At 43.8% G+C, this 19,375-nt stretch overlaps 1 protein-coding gene across 10 annotated transcripts in view; it reads right to left on the bottom strand.

Moving 5' to 3' along the window:
• TESC (tescalcin) overlaps positions 1 to 6,687 on the bottom strand; it is a 31,204-nt gene extending 24,517 nt beyond the window's left edge. For 5 of the 10 annotated variants that reach the window (XM_006016790.3, XM_025192872.1, XM_025192881.1 and 2 more), the window contains exon 1: positions 6,363 to 6,687. In XM_006016790.3, the coding sequence (XP_006016852.1) occupies positions 6,363 to 6,420 (58 nt within the window). In that variant the 5' untranslated portion in view covers positions 6,421 to 6,687. Of the gene's footprint in view, positions 1 to 2,158; positions 2,293 to 6,362 lie in introns of those variants that run through there. The other 5 variants (XM_025192861.1, XM_025192864.1, XM_025192875.1 and 2 more) reach the window with 4 other exon arrangements.
• Between the last annotated feature and the right edge of the window lie 12,688 nt (positions 6,688 to 19,375).

Here is a 19,375-nt window from a genome sequence, read left to right as displayed (position 1 = left end):
AATCCTGCAGTCATTTCTTTCTAATGAAGGGTTAATTCAGCATGGGACCTGTCTGAGAATGGAGCGTGCTGTCAGTTCAGACTAGAGCATCAGCCCTCCACGGGCCCTGGAATCAAAACATTTCATATGTCATATGCTGACCTGAGCCTCTGACCAACTTCTGTCTGAGGGTAAGGAGTGAAGGGCTAGTACCTCCATATCTTCTCTCTGCTTTGCCCTGCAGTTATCTGTTTGCAAGTGAAATATTTATATTAAGAACCCATTGAATTTGGGAGCCTTCAAGGCTTTACCCATTTCTCCATGCTTTTCCTACCTTCCATGACCCTGAATCACTGAGAAGAGATTAAACAAACATGAGGCTCTGCATGGACATGCTGCTTCTGTAGCAGAAAGCCCCCTTTTCCTCTTGCCTGCATTTACTCTCCCCTCTTTGGATGTGTTTTTCCTCTTCTGCCTTTTCTTCCTTCCTCTTTCTTTCACTTTAAGATAAGGAATTGTGTTTTAAAATTTGTGTGCGCGCATTTTGTATCTCCCTGTGTATTTTGGTATTTTTATCTATTTGTGTGCCATGGCATTACTTTTGTAGCTTATATTTTATACTCCTCACCTTTCAACTAAATGTGTTTAGTTTCAGAAGTAAGTTATACATTGTAACAATGTTAACAAGGGCAGGAATCAAACTGCCCTTCCCTGTATCAGGCGGACCCCTGAAAGAGCTAGGGAATCAGTGATTGAATGTGTAATTGCAGGCAGCAATTAACACCTAGGAAAACCGCAGATCAACCAACTGAAGAAATCAATAGAAGACAATATAGCAACTGGGAATTCTCTAAACTTCACTGTTCAAGGGCTTGAAGCCCTGGTCTGAGTTAATTAATGCTGGGGACCAACTTTTGGGCTGAATATCTCCAGATCGACCGCTCCCAGAGCCCTATTCAAAATTCGTCAACAGACTCCCAAACCTGCACGTACATGCGGACGACCCCTGGGGCTGACAGATGCCGTCCAGTAGCCACCGAGGGGGGAAGTCCCACGAGGGTCAATGACCCCTGGATTGGGCAAACCTGAAAACTGGGGAGTCACCAAAGTCTGCCAAGGACAGATAAAAAGCAGTGAAAAGTGACCCTCAGTGGCGCCCTCTTAATCTCCAACTTGACCAGCACCCGACCTGTCCAGCCAGAAGGACCAGCCAGCGACCCCCTTCTGGAGGATAACACCACGCTGGAAGAAGCCTTGGCTGGCCATCGACGGCAGACTCCAACGCCTGTGGGATAGGTATACCTGACTCTTGTAGCGTGCGTGCGTGTGTGCACCAGCCCCATGGTTTATGATTTAACTTCATTACAGTGCTTCAATCCTTCTGATAAACCAGAATTTTAAGGATCCTGAGTTGGACATTTGTAGCCAACACTTTAAGGCCTGGCTATATTGACTGCCAATGAATCCAGGTGTTTGACAGCATGCTATGTGGCTGAGGATAGCTGGGGTCCATTTCCATTAGACTTAGTGCTGCTCCAAACATCATCCTGAAGAATGGGGTTAGAGGAAAGTCACTCATGATAAAAGGAAAGAGCCCCCTCAATCAACATCTGGAATTCAGCATTCTGCTTGCACAGTGACCCTAATATTTGCTTCTTTTGCAATCCATGGGAGCTTTGGCATCTAAATGGGAGCATAAGGTGGCCCCTGGAGAATTTGGGTGAAGTGAACTCAGTGAGACAGTGAAATGAGCTGCCAACGATCTGCCAGACTGGCCTGAAACTAATGTTTTAGGGTTCTTATTTGTAGCAATTTCAGGAGACATCACATGGCATACTCAAGGACACCAAGAAGTGCCGACTAACCATTATAAAACCTCCATCATGCAATATTAGTCTCGTGTCTCCAGCATTAAGTACAGTTTAATGTTCTGCCCAGAGCATTATCAAAGAAGGATTAAATTCAGAGACTTCTCCCTCCCCATTAATTTGCTTTGACCTTCTTCGGTTTTCATTTTAACATGAAATATGTTCTTGTCCCTTCTCAATTGGGTGGAACTGAGATGCGAATTAGACCCATGCTCCGACAGTGAGAAAAACCAGAGGCTCCAGCCTCTTTGGCTCAAATGTTAATCTAATAGAAAAAGAAGGGGAGTCATCTCAGAGGGTAATCTACCTACCTGTCTGCAAGCAGAGATGTTTCAAATGCTTCCAAATTAGCTCATCATTATAACCCAGTACTATATTAGAATACTTAGAGTCAACCATAATAAGCATGTTTAGACTCACAGGAGAATGGGCTCAGTATTCCCAATATAGCTTCTCACTGGAATGTGGCTGGGAACTTTTGTCCTCAGAGGCAAGCCAAAGCCACTTACTATAACTGACAGCAGGCTTTGATAACAGCATGAGATCCACTGTGCACACGTCAGCCCTCACATGATCATGGAGGGCAAGAGCACCTTGACCCAGCCTGGCATTAGGTTCTTAACACAAAGATTGGCACTTGCCATCATTATTTGTTATATGGTAGCCTGTGGAGGCTGGAACTGAGATTACATCTCCATAGTGCGTGGCTGCTGTACAGGCACACAGGATGAGAAGTTCCCTGCTCTGCTCTAGAGAGACAAGACAAACAGAAGCGAAGAGATGAGATGCAACTTGCCCAAGGCCACAAGTCAATGTTGCCAGTTGGACTAGTACTGTGTGTCCCAAAGTGCTAGTCCAGTGTCCTACCCACCGGGATGCACTGCCTCTCTCTTTTCTCTATATACGTCCCTGCCTTCCTGCAATCTGCAGCAAGAGGTTGCAAGCTGAAGTTCCTTGGGGTAGATAGTATCTTCATGCATTCCTGTGAAGCACCTAGCACCCTTCTGCATACTCAAAACAATAAAGAAATCAGCACACAGAGATAACCCTAGCCTGTTGCAGTCTCTCCACACTCCTCCCTTCTTTTAGCACAGGCCTTGCTATCTATCTGTGCACACACCAAGAGCCTTCCTTTCTGAAGGTCCTTCCACCTGTAAGATCTGCTCTGTCTCTCAGCCTTTTCTAATATCCTCCTCATTTAAAATCTCAGGTGGCAAGAACAAGCTCTGCTTCATGTCATTTCTCCCCTCTGGTTCCATCATGTATTATTCAACTCCACAATCACATTAACTTTGCAAAACAGCCTGGGACACCAATTTGTATGAAAAAAATACTTGGCAAAATTAAATAGTATGAATAAACTGTGAGTTGATTTAATCATTGGATCCAAATAAATACTCATTGTAAATAAAACAAATTAGAAGAGGGGGAAATGATTTCAATGACAAACTCATTCCCTGCTGGTGACACTCTGAAGTACTGTTTGTGGCAGCATTTGTACTCCCCAATACACTCTGAACACTATACTCAAATGCACTTTCATAATCTTAATATTGTGTAGGTTTCTACTTGTGTAACAAACTCATCCAAGGTGCTTGTAGGGGTATGTGTGTATATGCATGTGTGTGGTCACACACTTAATCTTTTTTCATTTTGTGATAGATTCCTGAAGGCTGGGTGGATATCCCTGCAAGCGTGTTCTGACTTGTCAAAGCACGTAATATCGGAAAACTAATGGCTGATTAATGGATCCAACAAATCATCTTAATGTTTCAAATGGCAAGTGACTGATTTCTGAACATTAGCCAGTTCCTCTGCAACATCCATATGAAAGTGAGGCTGTACTAATCCTATGACCTGACTGACTCATCTGGGGCATGAGTTGAAGGGAGAAGTGGGGGGAATGTTTCAGAAGTAAATGAATATGCTCCCCAGCTCTCTTTAACAGAATGAAAAGCAGTCTGAATCAGACCTATATATACAGAAGCCAACCTGCTGTTTGCAATCAGGTTTTTTTTTGTAAGACCTGCCTACATGTGCTCAATGCTTGCTGGTGCCTTTAGGATACAAGTGTATAACAAAGGGAGTGAAGCAGGTTTCATCCCGAGAGAGAAAATTACGATTAACAACAGAACATCAACTCGCTGGTTGTTTTTTTAAATGCTCTTGTGCTGGCACTGGAACGTCCCTGTGGGACCTCCACTGCAACAGCTCAAACATGAAATCTCTCTCTCAGGGGAAACTCATCAGCTGAGGCTTGTGGGATGGGAACCAGGGAGCAATGCCAAGTAAACATTTTGGGGGGGGGGGGGGGAAGGGAGGCAATTCAGAGACACCCCATTTTACATGGCAAGTTTTACTTTAGATTCCTTTAATTGTTTTCAACATGCTCAACTCACTTGAATACGGTTTGTATAAGCTGAAACCCAGTTTTCGTGTTGAAACTGCATGCAATTTATGGTTTCAACATGAAGCCAAGTGACAAGCAGCAGTTTCTCTCAATCCCAGAAGTCAGCTGATATAACTGTCACCTGGCTTCCCACAGAAATCATGCCAGGCTGTATCTTGCATGAGGTCCTATAAATCTAAACTCTAAGCTAACAGAGCTTCAGACAGGTTAGTAAGTCAGGGGTCAGGGGAGGGGGAGAATACCACAGAGCCCCGGTCCCAAGCACTTCCCCTCTGTGCTGGGGAAGTTCATTTCCTGGACATGCTCCATCTGGTAAAACACATAGCTTAGAAGTGCACAGGGTAAAACCAGTCTATGGTTTCAGTAGAATAATGCCAATGCAACTAGGGAAGAAAAAAAAAAAAAAGACATGCATAATACTGTTAAAAGGCTTTGGTGATGAAAAGTTCCTCATACTTTTTGCTCAGAATGTTTAGTTTTAACAGCTGTTTTTCAGGCTGTTCAGGATATTTAATCCAGGAGGATGACTATGACATTATGTCAACCCTTGTATCATCGGGGATAGAGAAAACAAGAGGCCATGTCAGATTATGTACCCTGAATACATTCGTTCTTTAGTTATAAACAAAAGAATATTAACTCAAGCGACTTCCATGGCATTGTGGCTCTTCAGACCAGTGGTGAATGTAATCTTTTAGAAGGAGTAAAATTAATTTATCATCCAACCTGGTCCCTTGTATGCAGTTGGTTATTTCCTAGTTACATGTTAGAACATGCAGGTTACATGCTTGTTTGCCACCTGTTCTAATTAAGAGCATTTCTATAAAAGATATAAAATATTTAATTCCAATAAGGTTTATGCTGTGAATAAGAGGCAAAAATCTTGCCTTTAAAAGTTCAGAATTGCACATAAAACCCCAAAGAATCCAAATCTTAAAAAACTCTATTATCTTAGCCTATGCCCAAAAATACATGTTTGTGTGCATTTATACACTACACACGCATACACATTTTCTTTTCATAAAGACCCCAGAACTCAGCGTTCTGGTATTCAGGATCTGAACATAGGTGCAGATGCATATATTTTACAACTTGTATTTTTATAGTAAGGTTCAAAATGAAACTCCAGGTTCAAACACTCTCCAGCTTTGGAAGAGGAGGCTGAACTAGAGAAAGGATTATGAACTTCTTGCATTGAGGTTGTCTAGATCTTAGGTTTAGGATCAGGTTTTGGCAAGCATGTGGTATACATTTAAAATCACTCCCAATTGTAAGATATAAATGGAAACCTCTGATTGATCCATAACTGCAGTAGCCTAAACTGAAAAACATGCTCATGTAAAATGTACACAAATTCAAGTGGATCATGCATTTACACTTCATACATTGAGCCAACTTAGTAAACTTCAACATCTCTTACAACCAGTTGTAGCTTAAAAACTCATACTTATTAGGGATGCTGGTAGATTACAAGGGTAAGAAATCAGTTATGGTACAGGGGATGTCTTCCCATTGTACAGACTCCTAGATCTGCAGTGCTAGATAACTCATATTCCTTTTACTGTAAGTATTTGGTGTTATCTCCAATAAACAAAGGGGGATGCTGAGGCAAAAGATGGTTTTATGATTGTCTCAAGGTCACCCATCTGTTATACAAAACTACAGGTTTGCATATTCAGTTTCTCAGTTCTCAGGACTCCTTGCAAATCCATGCAACATAGTCAGCTACTAGCAAGGCTCTCAGAACTCCAGTCAGTCTCATCCAAGGGCTGAATTGTCAGTGAAAACTGAGCAGACTATATTTTAAGTTAACTTTCACAACCTTCCTTCCCAACCAAGTACTGTCATCTAGTTGTCATCACTTGCTTAGGTTTTGCAAGATGCTATAAACTGCAACAAGATAAAGCAACCCTCAAGCCCAAAATCATTTTTGCAGTTAAGCCACATTTATCACAAGCTCTGTGCTCAGTGCAATGTTTGCAGAAACAGTAGTCGGAGATGCATTAAAAAAAGAAAGATAGCCTGTCAGATCTTCCATAAACCATTTGCAATTATTAAAAATAAGACAGTGGCAACAAAGGAACTAAGCATGAAATAATACTCACAGCCAGTCTTCTCAGCAAGTTCTTGAATCTCCTCTGACATGGAGTGAGAGGAACCCATCCCCTTAGTATAAAGCACTGAACTGAAACAGCTTGGGCAATTTCCCTGAAGCCCAAACTAGGGGCCAGGGTTGTGATGGATGTTGCAGGTAGTGAGGATGCTGCAGGTAGCGACTGTCAGAGGGAACGAGGAAAGTTGTTTTACCAAGACCAATACTAAACATAGGGAGGAAGCAAGATAGCAGACCTGCTAAGGGAGTGTTTTAAGAAGCCGACTCAGCAGTGCCAGGGGGACTGCTGTACAGTTCATCAGTTTGAATCTGGAGGAAGCAAGAGCCACTAATTATAATATTGTGCTAGAGAGGAGGAGGGAGAGCCATGTAGGCTTCCTCAGGGTCCAAGAACCTGCCGTGTCTTCAGATTAACTGGATTTAGGACAGCAGTGATCTTCTGTTCCCATTAATACACAATGTTGCTTGAGAATATAAAACAGCCATGTGTCTTATTCTTTCCCCCACACTTCCAGCCACAGCAAAAGTAACAAGGAAAGAACATGCTCTGCATTTGTCCCTTTCAGTAAGGTAGGAGATACAGGAATCTCCTTAGAAAACATGCCATGAAGAATGGCAATATCGCCAAGATTTGCATATAATCAATACCACTGTCAGGGTACTTTACAGTGACAGATGGAGTTAAGCTAACTCTGAATCTTAACAATGGTAGCAAACAAGGAGAGGAGCAGAAGACATCTAACTCCACACTCAGAGATCTTGTTTTAAGCTGCCTGCAGACTCAAGAAGTTAACTTTACATTGGTTTACGCACTGTTCATGCGTTCAATTATCTTTACAATTATAATTGCTAGAGACTCCATTTTAATCTTTAAATGGGGGCTTTTGTTCTTAAGTATAAGGAAAATCCAACTAGGCTGAAGCACAGTCACCAGAAGTAGACCCAATTCAAGCCCCAGACTAAAGAAATGCAAGAGAGAAGAAATGGAGCCCAGTTCTAGTTACATTAAGGTCTCTTTCTTTACCTCATTTTGCTTAGTAATGGGACCATGTGTGCAGTGTGAAGTGTCCTTGTGGGAGTCAGGCTCTTTGTATTTTGCAGAGCATGATTTATAATATAATGAGACAAAGCCAAATTCTCCACTGATGTCCTTAGCACTCAAGGCATTAGGAAACTGCACTTTGAAGCCACACAAATTAGCTACCATACAGTAGGGACAGATAAAGCCATCTAAAATCACAGGCCCACCTCTGGGGTTGTAGGACTTCTCTAAGACTTCTTCCCATTAATTTGTTAGATCTTGGCCTGAATGCTGCAGTCAGTATTTGTTCTTCCAATGGCAACCTCTAGAGTTGGACTGCTCTGTTTATGAAAAATGTTTAGCATTGATGTCCAATTATAGACACGAAACAGAACTTAAACCATTTATAGAAATGAACTTGTTTTATTTATTTTATGGTAAGAGATCCTCACATTACCTCTGAGTTCAAAGTCCAACAACAATTTAACCCCCTCTCCCAATATTTTGAAATATGCCAAATCATCCAGCATAATTTGCTAAATCAGTTTACAAGATCCATAGGAGGTCACATGGGAGCCCAGTCTCCTTTCCATATTTATGTCAAAACTTTGATTATGCTTCACTGATTTTTGGGAGTGTTTTGACTTAATGCGAAAGGCATCATCAGTGCAAAATTATTCCTGTGCATAAAAGTGAGGGTGATGTAGCCTCTAGGGAACCAATGCAGCTGTAGGGAACCAAGCAGAATAAATCAAATTTCATAACGGAAGTACAAAACTCATTACTTAACATTTGTGAATGACTGAACATGAGAAAGTGCCTTAAGTAATAAGGCACTTAAATACTGTAATTTGTACTGTTAATATTGTGTTTCTTGATAGTAATGTACGACTCCAATAGGACAGCTCTGTAGTAAGCAGCGACTTATAGCATTGTCTCTCTAATTCATATTAACTGCACGTTTCATCAATTGGACAGTTAGGAGTTTTCCCTTCTCACACGTCTAATTCCAGTTGATGTGCTTTTGCACATAAATAGCCTAATTGGTCATCTAAAATCCAAGTAGTTAAAAAAAGCAAGCCATTTGGCAGGAGACTGGCAAACATCCTGTTGCTAGTGTGACAGATTTGGAGCAGTCTGGAATAATTTCTGAATGCTGCGTTTATGCTGGTTACCGAGCTGTTTGCTATAAGCATTTATACAGGTATTTCTCAAATAGGGTTTTCAGGAACTCCACCTAGAAAGGAATCCTCATTCATGTCAGGGACACTGAACCCATATCAGAGTCTCTCTCTGACACCCTGGCTGAGCTACCTGAACCAGTTTAACCAGATTCAAGAAACCCAGGGGTGAAAAAAGAAGGTAGTTTAGGCAGCCTTTAAGGGTGCAGACAGAAGTGACAATTTTTGCCTGGTTTGGCCACAGAAAGCAGTCTATATGACTAAACACATGTACACAGTTGCAAACTACTTAAAAAATGGCTGATTGTGTGAAAATATGAACCCTCATTGCATGAGGGTTCAGATGAAGATGTTTCAAAATAGAGCATTTTCTGTAACTTGTGTTAGCCTTCAAGCTGTTTTCAGAATGGGAGGGGGGGGGGCGAAGGGAGTGGAGGGAGTTTGTCTCGGGCTTTTTCAGCCCCTGCTAGTTTCCTGGGGGTGGAGGGGATCCGAGATGGGGGGGAGCTCCAGTTCACCCATTCCACCCTCCAGCCCTGGCTGGGGAACCCCCAGAAGGAGCTCCCTCTGCTCCCTTGCCCCCTTCCCATTCTGAAAACAGCAGGGGCTGGCAGGGAGGAGGTGCCATTCCCAGCCAGCAGCTAGATTCCCCTCCCCACTGGAACCAACAGGGAACTTCTGTTTGGTCCAGGGGATTGTTGCAACTTGGAGCGCTTCCTGCAAAGCATTCAGAGTTACAGAGAGATGCACGTTTGTCTGCATCCTTAAATGACAGGGGGTGGAGATTTGAGGCAGAACCTCATAGGGAACAGACAGATACCCATGAGTTACCAGGGTCTGGCCTACCCAGGTAAGAGTGGTTATGCCTTTTGACTTTTTTTGTTTTCAGAATCCTTTTCTCTTGCTCTTCTTTGTTCCTCTTGGGAAGATCGAGCAGTTTTGTGAAGAGGGCTCTTTTGGATCACTCTATTTGTAACTGGCCAAAAACTCCCGAAAGCAAGAACTAAGTGCAGATCCGTTGGGGATAAGTACAATGTGAACACACAGTAAAGTACAAAACATGAACACACAAAGTACAAAACTTCAGACTAGCACCTCCTTGAGGAGGGGGGAATTCTGGGACCCTCCCCTCTCGGGGAGGGGGGACGGAGACATGAGGTTTTATGCCACAAGGGGTGCACTTGGAGAGGCAGAAGGTGGCAGCAGAGGAGCAGCGAGCTCTGAACTACGATCAACTGTGTTATAAAAAAAAAATCTTAGCAGGCCAAGCAAAAAAAGGCATCCTCCTTCATGGCTTTCTTACAGCTCAGTGTCAAAATAACCTTTTTAAAAACACCCCTAGAGCTGGTATTTAAAAGACAGGCATGAAAACAGCAGGCATCTGGAATGTCAGAAGAGCTTGGTTTTAGGTTTGAAAGGCATTTTCCTTTCTAGAACAGGATGACACCATAAAACATTAATCAGGAAAGCCAGGAAGCACACTTCTTTGAAAGTGTGGGCAAGTCTGCTTAGAAGGAGAGAAGAGGATTTTCCCTTTTTCCAAAGAGCAGAGATAGCTTTACTACACAAAGAGGTGGTTACTGGGTGGACAGAGGTGTAACTAGACACTTGAGAGCTCTGGGTGACTGCAGCTCACCAGGCAGCATCAGTGGCTGTGTTGCTGGTGTGGTAGTAGCAGTTGAGCTGGCAGTGCAATTGCTGCTGTTTTTGTGGCTGACCCTCTGCCCCCATCCCACTTGGGTACCAGAGGCTGGTGCTCCAGTCACCCTCCTTCATTATGGTGTTACTGAGGGGCAACAGAGGAGTTTATGATGCTTATTGGTAGAAGTGACTGTGAAGGTTTGTCATGCCAGGTCAGAGCAGTGGCCCATTAAGTCCAGTATCCTGCCACCAGCAGGGTTACTGCTTGATGCTTGCAAGGGAGGCCAACAGCCCCTCCTTCCTTTCACAAAGCTCCTTAATAATACATAGTAGCCAGCTATTTGTACAGCACCTTAATGGCTAGTGGTTGTGGGGAACCTTTTTTTGCCTCCGTGGGTGCTTTTTTTTTTAGAAGACAATTAATGCCCTGAAGAGGAGATTTTTTTTTTTGTCTGATCCTTGCCTGCATAATCATATGCCATGAGATCTGTAATAAAATGATCCAGGTCTTTTGGAAGCCAAGTTTGCCTATGACAGCAAACTCTGGAACAAAAATAAGAAAGGACAAAATATACAAGCACACATCAAAACCTGTCTGCAAAGAAACTTCTATCATGACAGCATGACGTTTCTGCAGACAGGTTGTTTGAAAATACAAAACACCATGTCTAAGCAGAAGCAGCATTTAGTGGTTGCTATGCTGTGAAATTATGTTGTTGTATCACTTGATCAGCATGCATAAGCAATTCCACATCCTTTGCACATGCAGGCAGCCACTGACTTTCACACTGAACTCTTGGCATATTCAAGCTCTATTACTTCTTTTCCTCAGTGTGTCACTCAGTTCCTTTTGTCCTATTATTAGTATTGCCTCCATGATTAAAATGGAGCAGGCTTCCTGTCCTTTTTGCTGTTTCCTTAGTTAAGAGGATAAATATTAATAAAAGTATGATTCGTATTATGGTTCTGTAAGAAGACAAGTTATTATTGTAATAGATATATATGAGACTACCCTTTTCCTGACAAGCTAATAATCAATCAAAGAGACTAAAATGAACTGGCACTTCTACAACAGACCCAGATCCCTGTCGAAGCTAAAACAGCCTGAATTCAAGTGAGAAACAGAAATGAAATAGGCTGGTTAATGATCGCCTCTGATTAGGTCCATGTCAATACTATACTTAGCAAATGTCACCACATAGAAGCTACTTGGTAGTCCCAGGGAGGAGAGTTGGTACTCTGAAGACTTTTCCCTAGAGATAGAAACCTGGGCACAAATCAATAATTAATATGCTTGTGAAAGGCCATTAAGTCTCCAGCTGTCTACATCTAGGGGTGATTGTCTCCCAGGCAAGGTTGAGGTACATTAACCAGATTCAGTGAGGTAGAAGGGTATGGGGGACAGCCCTGCACTCTCAATTGTACACATGTCCTACGGACACCAAGGAAACATCTGTCTCCAGGGTCAAGAGTCCAGAAACTTTCCCAAGCTCTAAATATATTACAGAAAACAAATGTAAAACTGCTTTGCCCCTGCATTTACTGTTCACATCCAATCCATAAAACACAAAGCAGTGGTCGACTCCTTTTCCTGTAAATTCATATTCTACAAGCTGTTACATCCACAATGTTGAAATCTCAACTAATTTACTTGGAGTTACATACTGTAACTTGGTCAATGTTTTTTTGTTGCAGGCAATTAAGTGAGCGTTACAAAGATAGCAGGACATGCTATCAGAGTCTGGGGAGGCAATGGTTAGGAGGAAACTAAGAAGCTTATAAATTGGAAAACAGAAGAGTTATCTATAGGCAATCTATCTCAGTCAGTTCTTGCTGGTTTAAATTAAGTCAGAGTCCCCCAGCATCCCAGCATGCTCTCTGGGCTGGGCAAGGCTCTGTGTTCCACAGCAGGGCTGGCTCCAGCTCTGGTAGTCTCTGCAGGCTCCCCCGCTCCTCCCCTCCTCTTTGCTAAGCAGGCAGTCCCTGTCCCACACAGACACCTCAGCATTAGCTAGCAGACCACATGCTGGCTACTAGGCCTGTGCAAAATAGCTAGTATTTGCTTTGGATTCAGGTTTGGCCGATTCAGGGGAACAGTGATTCGACTCAGTGCTTTGAATCACTGTCCCGAATTGATTCGGCTGAATCTGATTTGGAGATTCAGCTGCTGCCAAATCAGCTGAATTTCTGAATCACACAGGCCCATTCCCCGCCCAATCTGAATGGCTGCCCCCCCTGCCCCAGCTCCTCGCTCTTCAAAGTGTTTGTGTGGGTGGGGGGGGGGGTTCTTCTTAAAGGGCCAGAGCTGGCCTGGGTGGGGCACCTGTGGGAGGGCTGGGAGAGTGGGGGGGCAGTGTGGGGCAGTGGGGATCACCCCCCCCACCTGGCAGCACCCGCTGAGTTTTTTTTTTTTTTTTTTTTTAAAGGGCCGGGACCTGGGGCAGGTGGGGCAGCCATGGGGGCAGGCTGGGAGAGCGGGCAGAGGTCGGGGGGGGTCATGGCAAAGCCCCCCACATGGTGTGAGGCAGTGGGGGGCAATAGGGATCACCCCCTGCCTGGCAACATCCAGTGAGTTGGGGCTTTTTTTTAAAGAGCCAGGAGCTGGGCCTGGGTGGGGCAGCCATGGGGGGCTGGGGGAGCAGGCAGTTCATGGGGCCAGGCAGGGGTCCCCCCATGGTCGCCTCCCCCACCCCTACTTACCAGTATGGAGTCCAGGGCCAGCTCCCTGCTGCAGTGGGTAGAGACTGCCCAAAATCACCAAAGCTCTCTCAATCTTTTCTGAATTGATTTGGAGAGCTTCAAATCAATTTGGAAGTTTTAATTGGTCCTCTGATTCCATTTGGAATCACAGTCCTATTGTCTACCTCTGAGCTGTGACACACAGGACAAAGGCAGAATCAAAAGATAGCTGGTAATTAGGGCTGTGCAAAATTTCAGCAGCCATTGCGTTTCAGAGTTGTTTTGGGCCATTGCGGTGCCCGAAACATTGAATCCAAATTGAAATGGAAGGCCCTGAAACAGCTTCAAACAGAATGGGAAGGCTCCAAAACATTTCAGAAATGTTTCAGAGAAAGTCAGAGTTTCGGAGCCAGGCTTGCAGGGAAACAAGAAATAAGAAGAGGAAGAGGAAGAGGAAGGGGAAAAAGGGGGGGGGGGGGGAGGACTGCTCTGATATTGACATCTAGCTCCCGGTTTGATTCCCCAGCTCTCTGATCATTTGCCCAGCTCTTCCCAGGGGGTGCAGGCCCCTGATCTGTGCACAGGGTTTCAGCAGGCTGGGGCCAGCAGCAGTCACTTGGCACAGCCCATGCTAAGTGCCAGGAAGACTGCAGTTCTGCCACTGGTCCCAGCCTGCAGCTGCAGCCTGCTGAAACCTGGCACAGACCCAGGGGCCCACACCCCCAGGGAAGAGCTGGGGGAAGCAATCAGAGAGCTAGGAATCAAACCAGGGTCTGGGGCATCCCTGCCACGTGACCTGGTTCTGCAGGGAGCAGAGATCCGCGCTGGGGTCTCCTTCCCACCTCATGCAGCCCCAGATCCTTGCTCCCTGAAGAGCCAGGTCACGTGGCAGGGACCAGCATGGCCCTACCGCACAACCTGGCTCTGCAGGGAGCAGAGAGCTGCGCTGGGGTCTCCTCCCTGCTGCTGCCTGCCCCACGCAACCCACATCACCAGGGCAGCGCAGGGCAGGCTGTGGTGATGAGGAGACCCCAGCATGGATCTCTGCTCCCTGTGGAGCTGAGTCGCGTGGCAGGGACTATCAGGCTTACTAGCCACACTGTGCTGCTTCCCTGCCCCATGACCTGGCATGACAGGGATCAGCGATCCATGCAGGGGTCTCCTCACCTGAACAGCGTGCAGCAACCCTTCCCCTTCCCTGGACAAGCCACCCATGGCCCTGTCCTGCCTGAAGCCCTGTCCTACCTGGGTAGGTAGGGCTGTACAAAGCTTCCCTTGCAGCCTGTTAAAACAGATTCAGCCGAAACAAAACAGGACAGTGATCCAAAACACTGAAACAAATCACTGTCCTCCAAAATGGTCAAATCTGAAACTGAATCGAAACATAGCCATTTTGCACAGTCCTACTGGTAATGTCCCTCTGTTGTTTTCTTAATAAACACTGAGTTAGGGGTGGTAAGCATTCCCTGCTGGGCTGGTCAGAAGGGGGTGGGGAACCACTCCCTAATCAGAGCTCCTGCCAGGCCTAGCCACACCCCCCTCAGCTCAGCCCTGTGGAGGGGAAGGGAGGGCTGCTCTAGCACCCCCTGGCTTCTAGCCTGAGCCACTGCAAGCATGTGCCTGCATTTCTAGGATGTCTGTCTGGTTACAAAACTGATTTAGCCTAGCCACGTTAGACTAACCTGCAAAGATTGAATCAACTCAGGCTCAGGCTTTTTGAATGTCTGTCCCTAGCCCAGAGGTAGAAACAGGAAGAACTGAATCATGTAGGATTGGTTTCCCTCAAAGCCAACCAAAGCCTCTTGAACAGAACACACTCCCACCATACCCTCCCTCTAAAAGAAGTTGCATAGGAAGTGACAGCTTTCCCATAATGAAATGCCAAAAACTATCATAGCTCCCAAGGAAAACAGGAAGAAACAGTGTGGAGAAAGTTATAGCAATGGTTGTTACAAGTAATTTCTGAAACTACTGCAGTAACTGAAGGTTACTAGAAGAGAAATACCAATAAGTTCTCTTTCATGTTTGACAGTGTTTCATGTATACTGAATTTCACCATTTCTCTATACAATTAGCTTCCCCAGTTGCTTGTAAAGGTCTCAACAAGCAATAGGGGAAGGGGGAAAACAGTCTAGACCAGAAAAATTGACTGGAGAAAACAAAGTTTGAGATGCAGATTCATATGATGAGGTGTCTGATGAAGCCCTGAGTGAAAACTCTCAAAGTGGAGTGCAACTGTGACTGGTGCAGGAGATGGAGAGAGAACAAGGAAGATCTGCAGGTGGGATTGCTGTGAGAAGGAAAATATATTTACTAAGAACTCTGCAGGTTCTGGCCCGGCCTCAGTGTGGTGGTAAAGGAGCAATGCTCAAAAATTCCTCTTCCATGCATTTCTGAAAGTTCAGAGACAAAAATACCACACAGCTGGGAAGAACACTGTGTGCAGCTTTGCAGTGAATGCTGGAGTGGCTGCTCTAAAGCAAAGCCGAGCTTTTGCCTAAGGCTAACATTGATGAGGCTCTCCCTTCCCCGAAAAGGGATTAATTGTGGAGTCTGTGCTGGGTGTTTCTCTCAGAGGACGGCAGAGCAGTGGAAGAGCTGAGTATATCAACTGATAGACAACAGTTTGGCACTAAAGGGAATCCCAGCCAAATGACGAGTGGACTAGGGGCTCTCAAGGATCACAGAAACCTACCAGCTTTATGCTCAAAGAGAAGAGAAGGTCAAGTTCCTCCTAAACACCATGCCAGGCATCTGGGAAAGCCAGTGTCCACACCCATGAAAGAGAAAGCAATGGAACCAGAGTCCACCAATTCAAAGATTCTTATACCCTCCAACTGAAGCATAAAATGAAAGGGATGCGTTTTCCATCAGTCTGAAAGATGGATCTTGTTTCCCCTCTATAGCAAAAGATGCTGATCAGGTGTTGGGATGCATAGTTTGAATTCATATCTATAAGTCAATTCAAACCAGGACTTACCTTTTCACTTATAAATAAGCAGCGATAGAAGTTACAAAGCATTACTACTCAAGTGTTCCATGTCAGCCATATATGAAAGAGAAGCTTTAGTTGGAAGTAATTTAAGTGAGTGTTAAAAGATGGGGTATTATTTATCATTATCATTTATAGACTTGCATTTCTCCCTTTTGTCTTTTAAAGGCCAAGTCTCCTTAGATACACAAGTGCATAGATGTGGGGGAGTCGTGGGGGAGTGGCGGGGGAGGTGGAATAGGAAGCGGGGGGAGAAAAGCAATTACTTGTACAGCTGTAAAAATTACTCAAATTTGTTGTTTTTTTTTTTGGGGGGGTGGAGTTTAAATATGTATAAATGATTTAAACTTTGAAACTCTTGAAATTAGAGTTGGTTGAAAATATGATTATCCTCCTCTCCTACCCCCATGAATGTTGGAACTGACTAGGTGGAAGTTCTCACAAAACTTTCCAGTTTTTGCAAGAGGTTGAGACTATCATTGAAAAACTGAAATGCCCCCTTCAGATCTGGACTGAGCACAGCTGGGGCAATGCCGAGACATATTATAGTCATGTTGTGACCAAAGGACTTTCAGTTCTAGGTTTGCCAATCCACCATTTCTGCTTGTTACTCAGCAGTGAGTAAGGCAGAGTTCTTTCATCAGTAATGACAAGACAAAACAAAACACCAAGTTTGAGTTGATGGGCTGATATTATTCCTGACAAAAGACTGTAATGGAAGAAAACATAACCTGCACAAGGCTTCAGCAAATCCTCTTACGTTGATTTGTCCCAATACTCAACATAAAACTTTGCAAGATTATGTTTGCCTCCAGCTCCATATTTTAGAATCCTCTCTTCACACCTACATCCCAACTTAATAGGGGGCTAGGGGGGAAAAAAAATAAAGAATTAATTTTCTATCTTATAAAGCCAACAGCCTGGTTACCTACAGGTATATTTAGAGTTCGGGTTCCTCCCATCTAGCTCCACACCCTTCCCAGAAGTAAGCGCAAGTCAAATTAGTGTGCATTGGGCATGCAACACCCTGAAATCCAGAGCTGAACACACTTATCCTTACACAAAGCTGTTTTCCAGTCCTTATAATTGGTTTCCAAAACCAATCTGAATGATTCATGCATATCGTGCTCTACCTAGACAGCAACAATTAGACAAAACTATTACTGGCAGCCAAATGGCAATACACACGGGTAATAAACATTCCCCCCGAAGCCATCTGCTTCCCTCCATTAGCGTGCAGGAGTTGCCACTGCTGTTTTCGTCCGCCTCCATGACATTTCTGGAATAAATTGTTCTTCTTTGGGACTCTGTATTGAACACAAATTTCATACCTAAATCCAGTGCTTGTTGCTCAGCATCAACATGTCCACCCACAACTGTTGCCAGACATCAAACAATTGTTTGTAAAAGCTAAGTAACCTACGCCAAGTGAGCGAATGTAGGAGGAAGAAAGGGGTGTTTACATGCAGGTACCAACACGTGCAAAAACACAGGTAAGGATATGAAAGTTACCATCAAGATAAGTCTGAAAGATATTAAAGGTCCAGGTCCTGGTAAGCTACCACATAGCTAGTGTCAACACTGTACTTAGTAGACTTCATGGGGGTCTCTGCTCTTTTTTCTTCACCATAGACTCTTTTTTTTTTTTGGAGAAGTGCCACCAACCCCACCATTTGGGTTATCATAGAATAGCTCTCTTCAAACAAAGGATATTACAATGTGCCTAGCAGGAGACAGATTCTGCATGAATCTAACCACCTGGCCTCCCAGACAAACTTTGGACCACTCACCAATTCCTTTGTGGTTGGCCTAGAACATCAGAAGTTATGTTCCAGAGGAGCACAGTTCCCTTTGTGGAACTGCATGTATATAAGAATGCTTATACGACAGGAGGCAGTCTACAGTAGGGATTTTTTGCACCAATTCACCATTGCAAATACTCATTGCAATTACTTACCCCACTTCCAAGCCACTTTGCTGTAGTATGAGGTAATTTGTACTGTGTAGAATAGACAGTACAAACCTGTTCATTGGTTGTGTAACTAGACCAGTGCAAAAAAACTTAATGAAACAAGTCCCAAGTACCAGAAGAAGGGATTGCAGCATGAAGGATAAAATATTTAAACAACAACTCTTTGTTTTAAATAAGGTTGGTAATCATGTTGCAGGCCAACTGCAGCATTACTTCCACCACACAGAGTAGTTAGCTGTTTTAGTCTAAAGTCAGGCAGAGTTGTATCTTATAGACTATTTCAGAAATGCATAAACTTTTGTAAGCAACAGCTTATATACAGTGAGTTATGTTAATTTGATCCAAAGGTTATAAAAGCAGGATCACTGTGACCAAATTTCTTGGAAGTGAGGTAGAGGCAAGCATTAAAAAAACCTCATAAAACAGTCACAGAAGCCCTATATTTGCTTACCTGGCCTGATTTTTTCTATAGATATGGTTTCTTATTTGTTAAGCAAAACATTAATCTATTTACCCACTGGGTGTATAAAGAGCAAGGCAAATGGACATTTCCTTGCCAGTTTAAGTGTTTTGCACCTGATGCAATTGTTTTTAAATGAGTATTAGTCTAGATTCACTCAATTTCAGAACAAAAGATTGCAAAATTGTGACCGTAAGTAGAATAAACTGAGTTATGTCATCAAGGGTGGCCTTAGAGTCTATAAGAACCATAAGCACACATGAAAATGAAGGCCCCCAGAAACAAAGGTTTTCATTCCAACCTTTGGGCTCAGTGGCAGCAGGGGAAACTAGATTTTGGGCCCAACTGCCAGTAAAATGAGGAGAGGAAGGAATGTTACAAAAAAAAAAATCAAGGCCAAATAACTGAGGATTTACAGATTATACACCAGCAGAGCCATGTAATAAATGATGTAATAGTAGAATCACAGAAAACTGGGGTTGGAAGGGACCTCAGGAGGTCATCTAGTCCAACCCCCTTACTCAAAGCATCAATAAATGACTGCTTTCTACAACAAGTAGAAACCCACAAGAGGAGAAGCAAGTCTAGAACTAATTCTACGTAGCACTCAGGGCTTGGTTCAAAAGGCGTCTGTAGGTGAGCCACGTTCTAACAGTGACCATAAACAATGAACATCCCAGTGGGAAGGAATAAGGCAAAAACACCACATCAATATACAACTTTAGGAAGGGAAAGTACACAAAAAATGAGGACGGTAGTTAGAAGGAAGTTAAATGGAACAGCAGTCACAAATGTTGCAGGCAGCCTGGGAGTTGTTTGAAAACACCACATTAGAGGCTCAGAAAAAAAGTGTACACTGAAAATCAAAGGGGTACCAAGTGATCTGATAAAACCCTGCATGGTATAATAGCAGCACTAAGGAGGCCATCCAAGCTAAAAAAGGCATTCTTCAAAAAGGAAAAAAAAAGATATGGAAACCAGGAAAACTCTCAAACTCTGGCAGGTCAAACATAAAAGCAAACATTTTTTGATAAATCACAGAGAAGCTAAATTAATTTT

This window comes from Alligator sinensis, unplaced genomic scaffold, assembly GCF_000455745.1.
Source record: "Alligator sinensis unplaced genomic scaffold, ASM45574v1 scaffold216_1, whole genome shotgun sequence".
Classification (NCBI taxonomy): Eukaryota; Metazoa; Chordata; order Crocodylia; family Alligatoridae; genus Alligator; species Alligator sinensis.
This window is presented reverse-complemented; position numbering and strand designations above follow the sequence as displayed.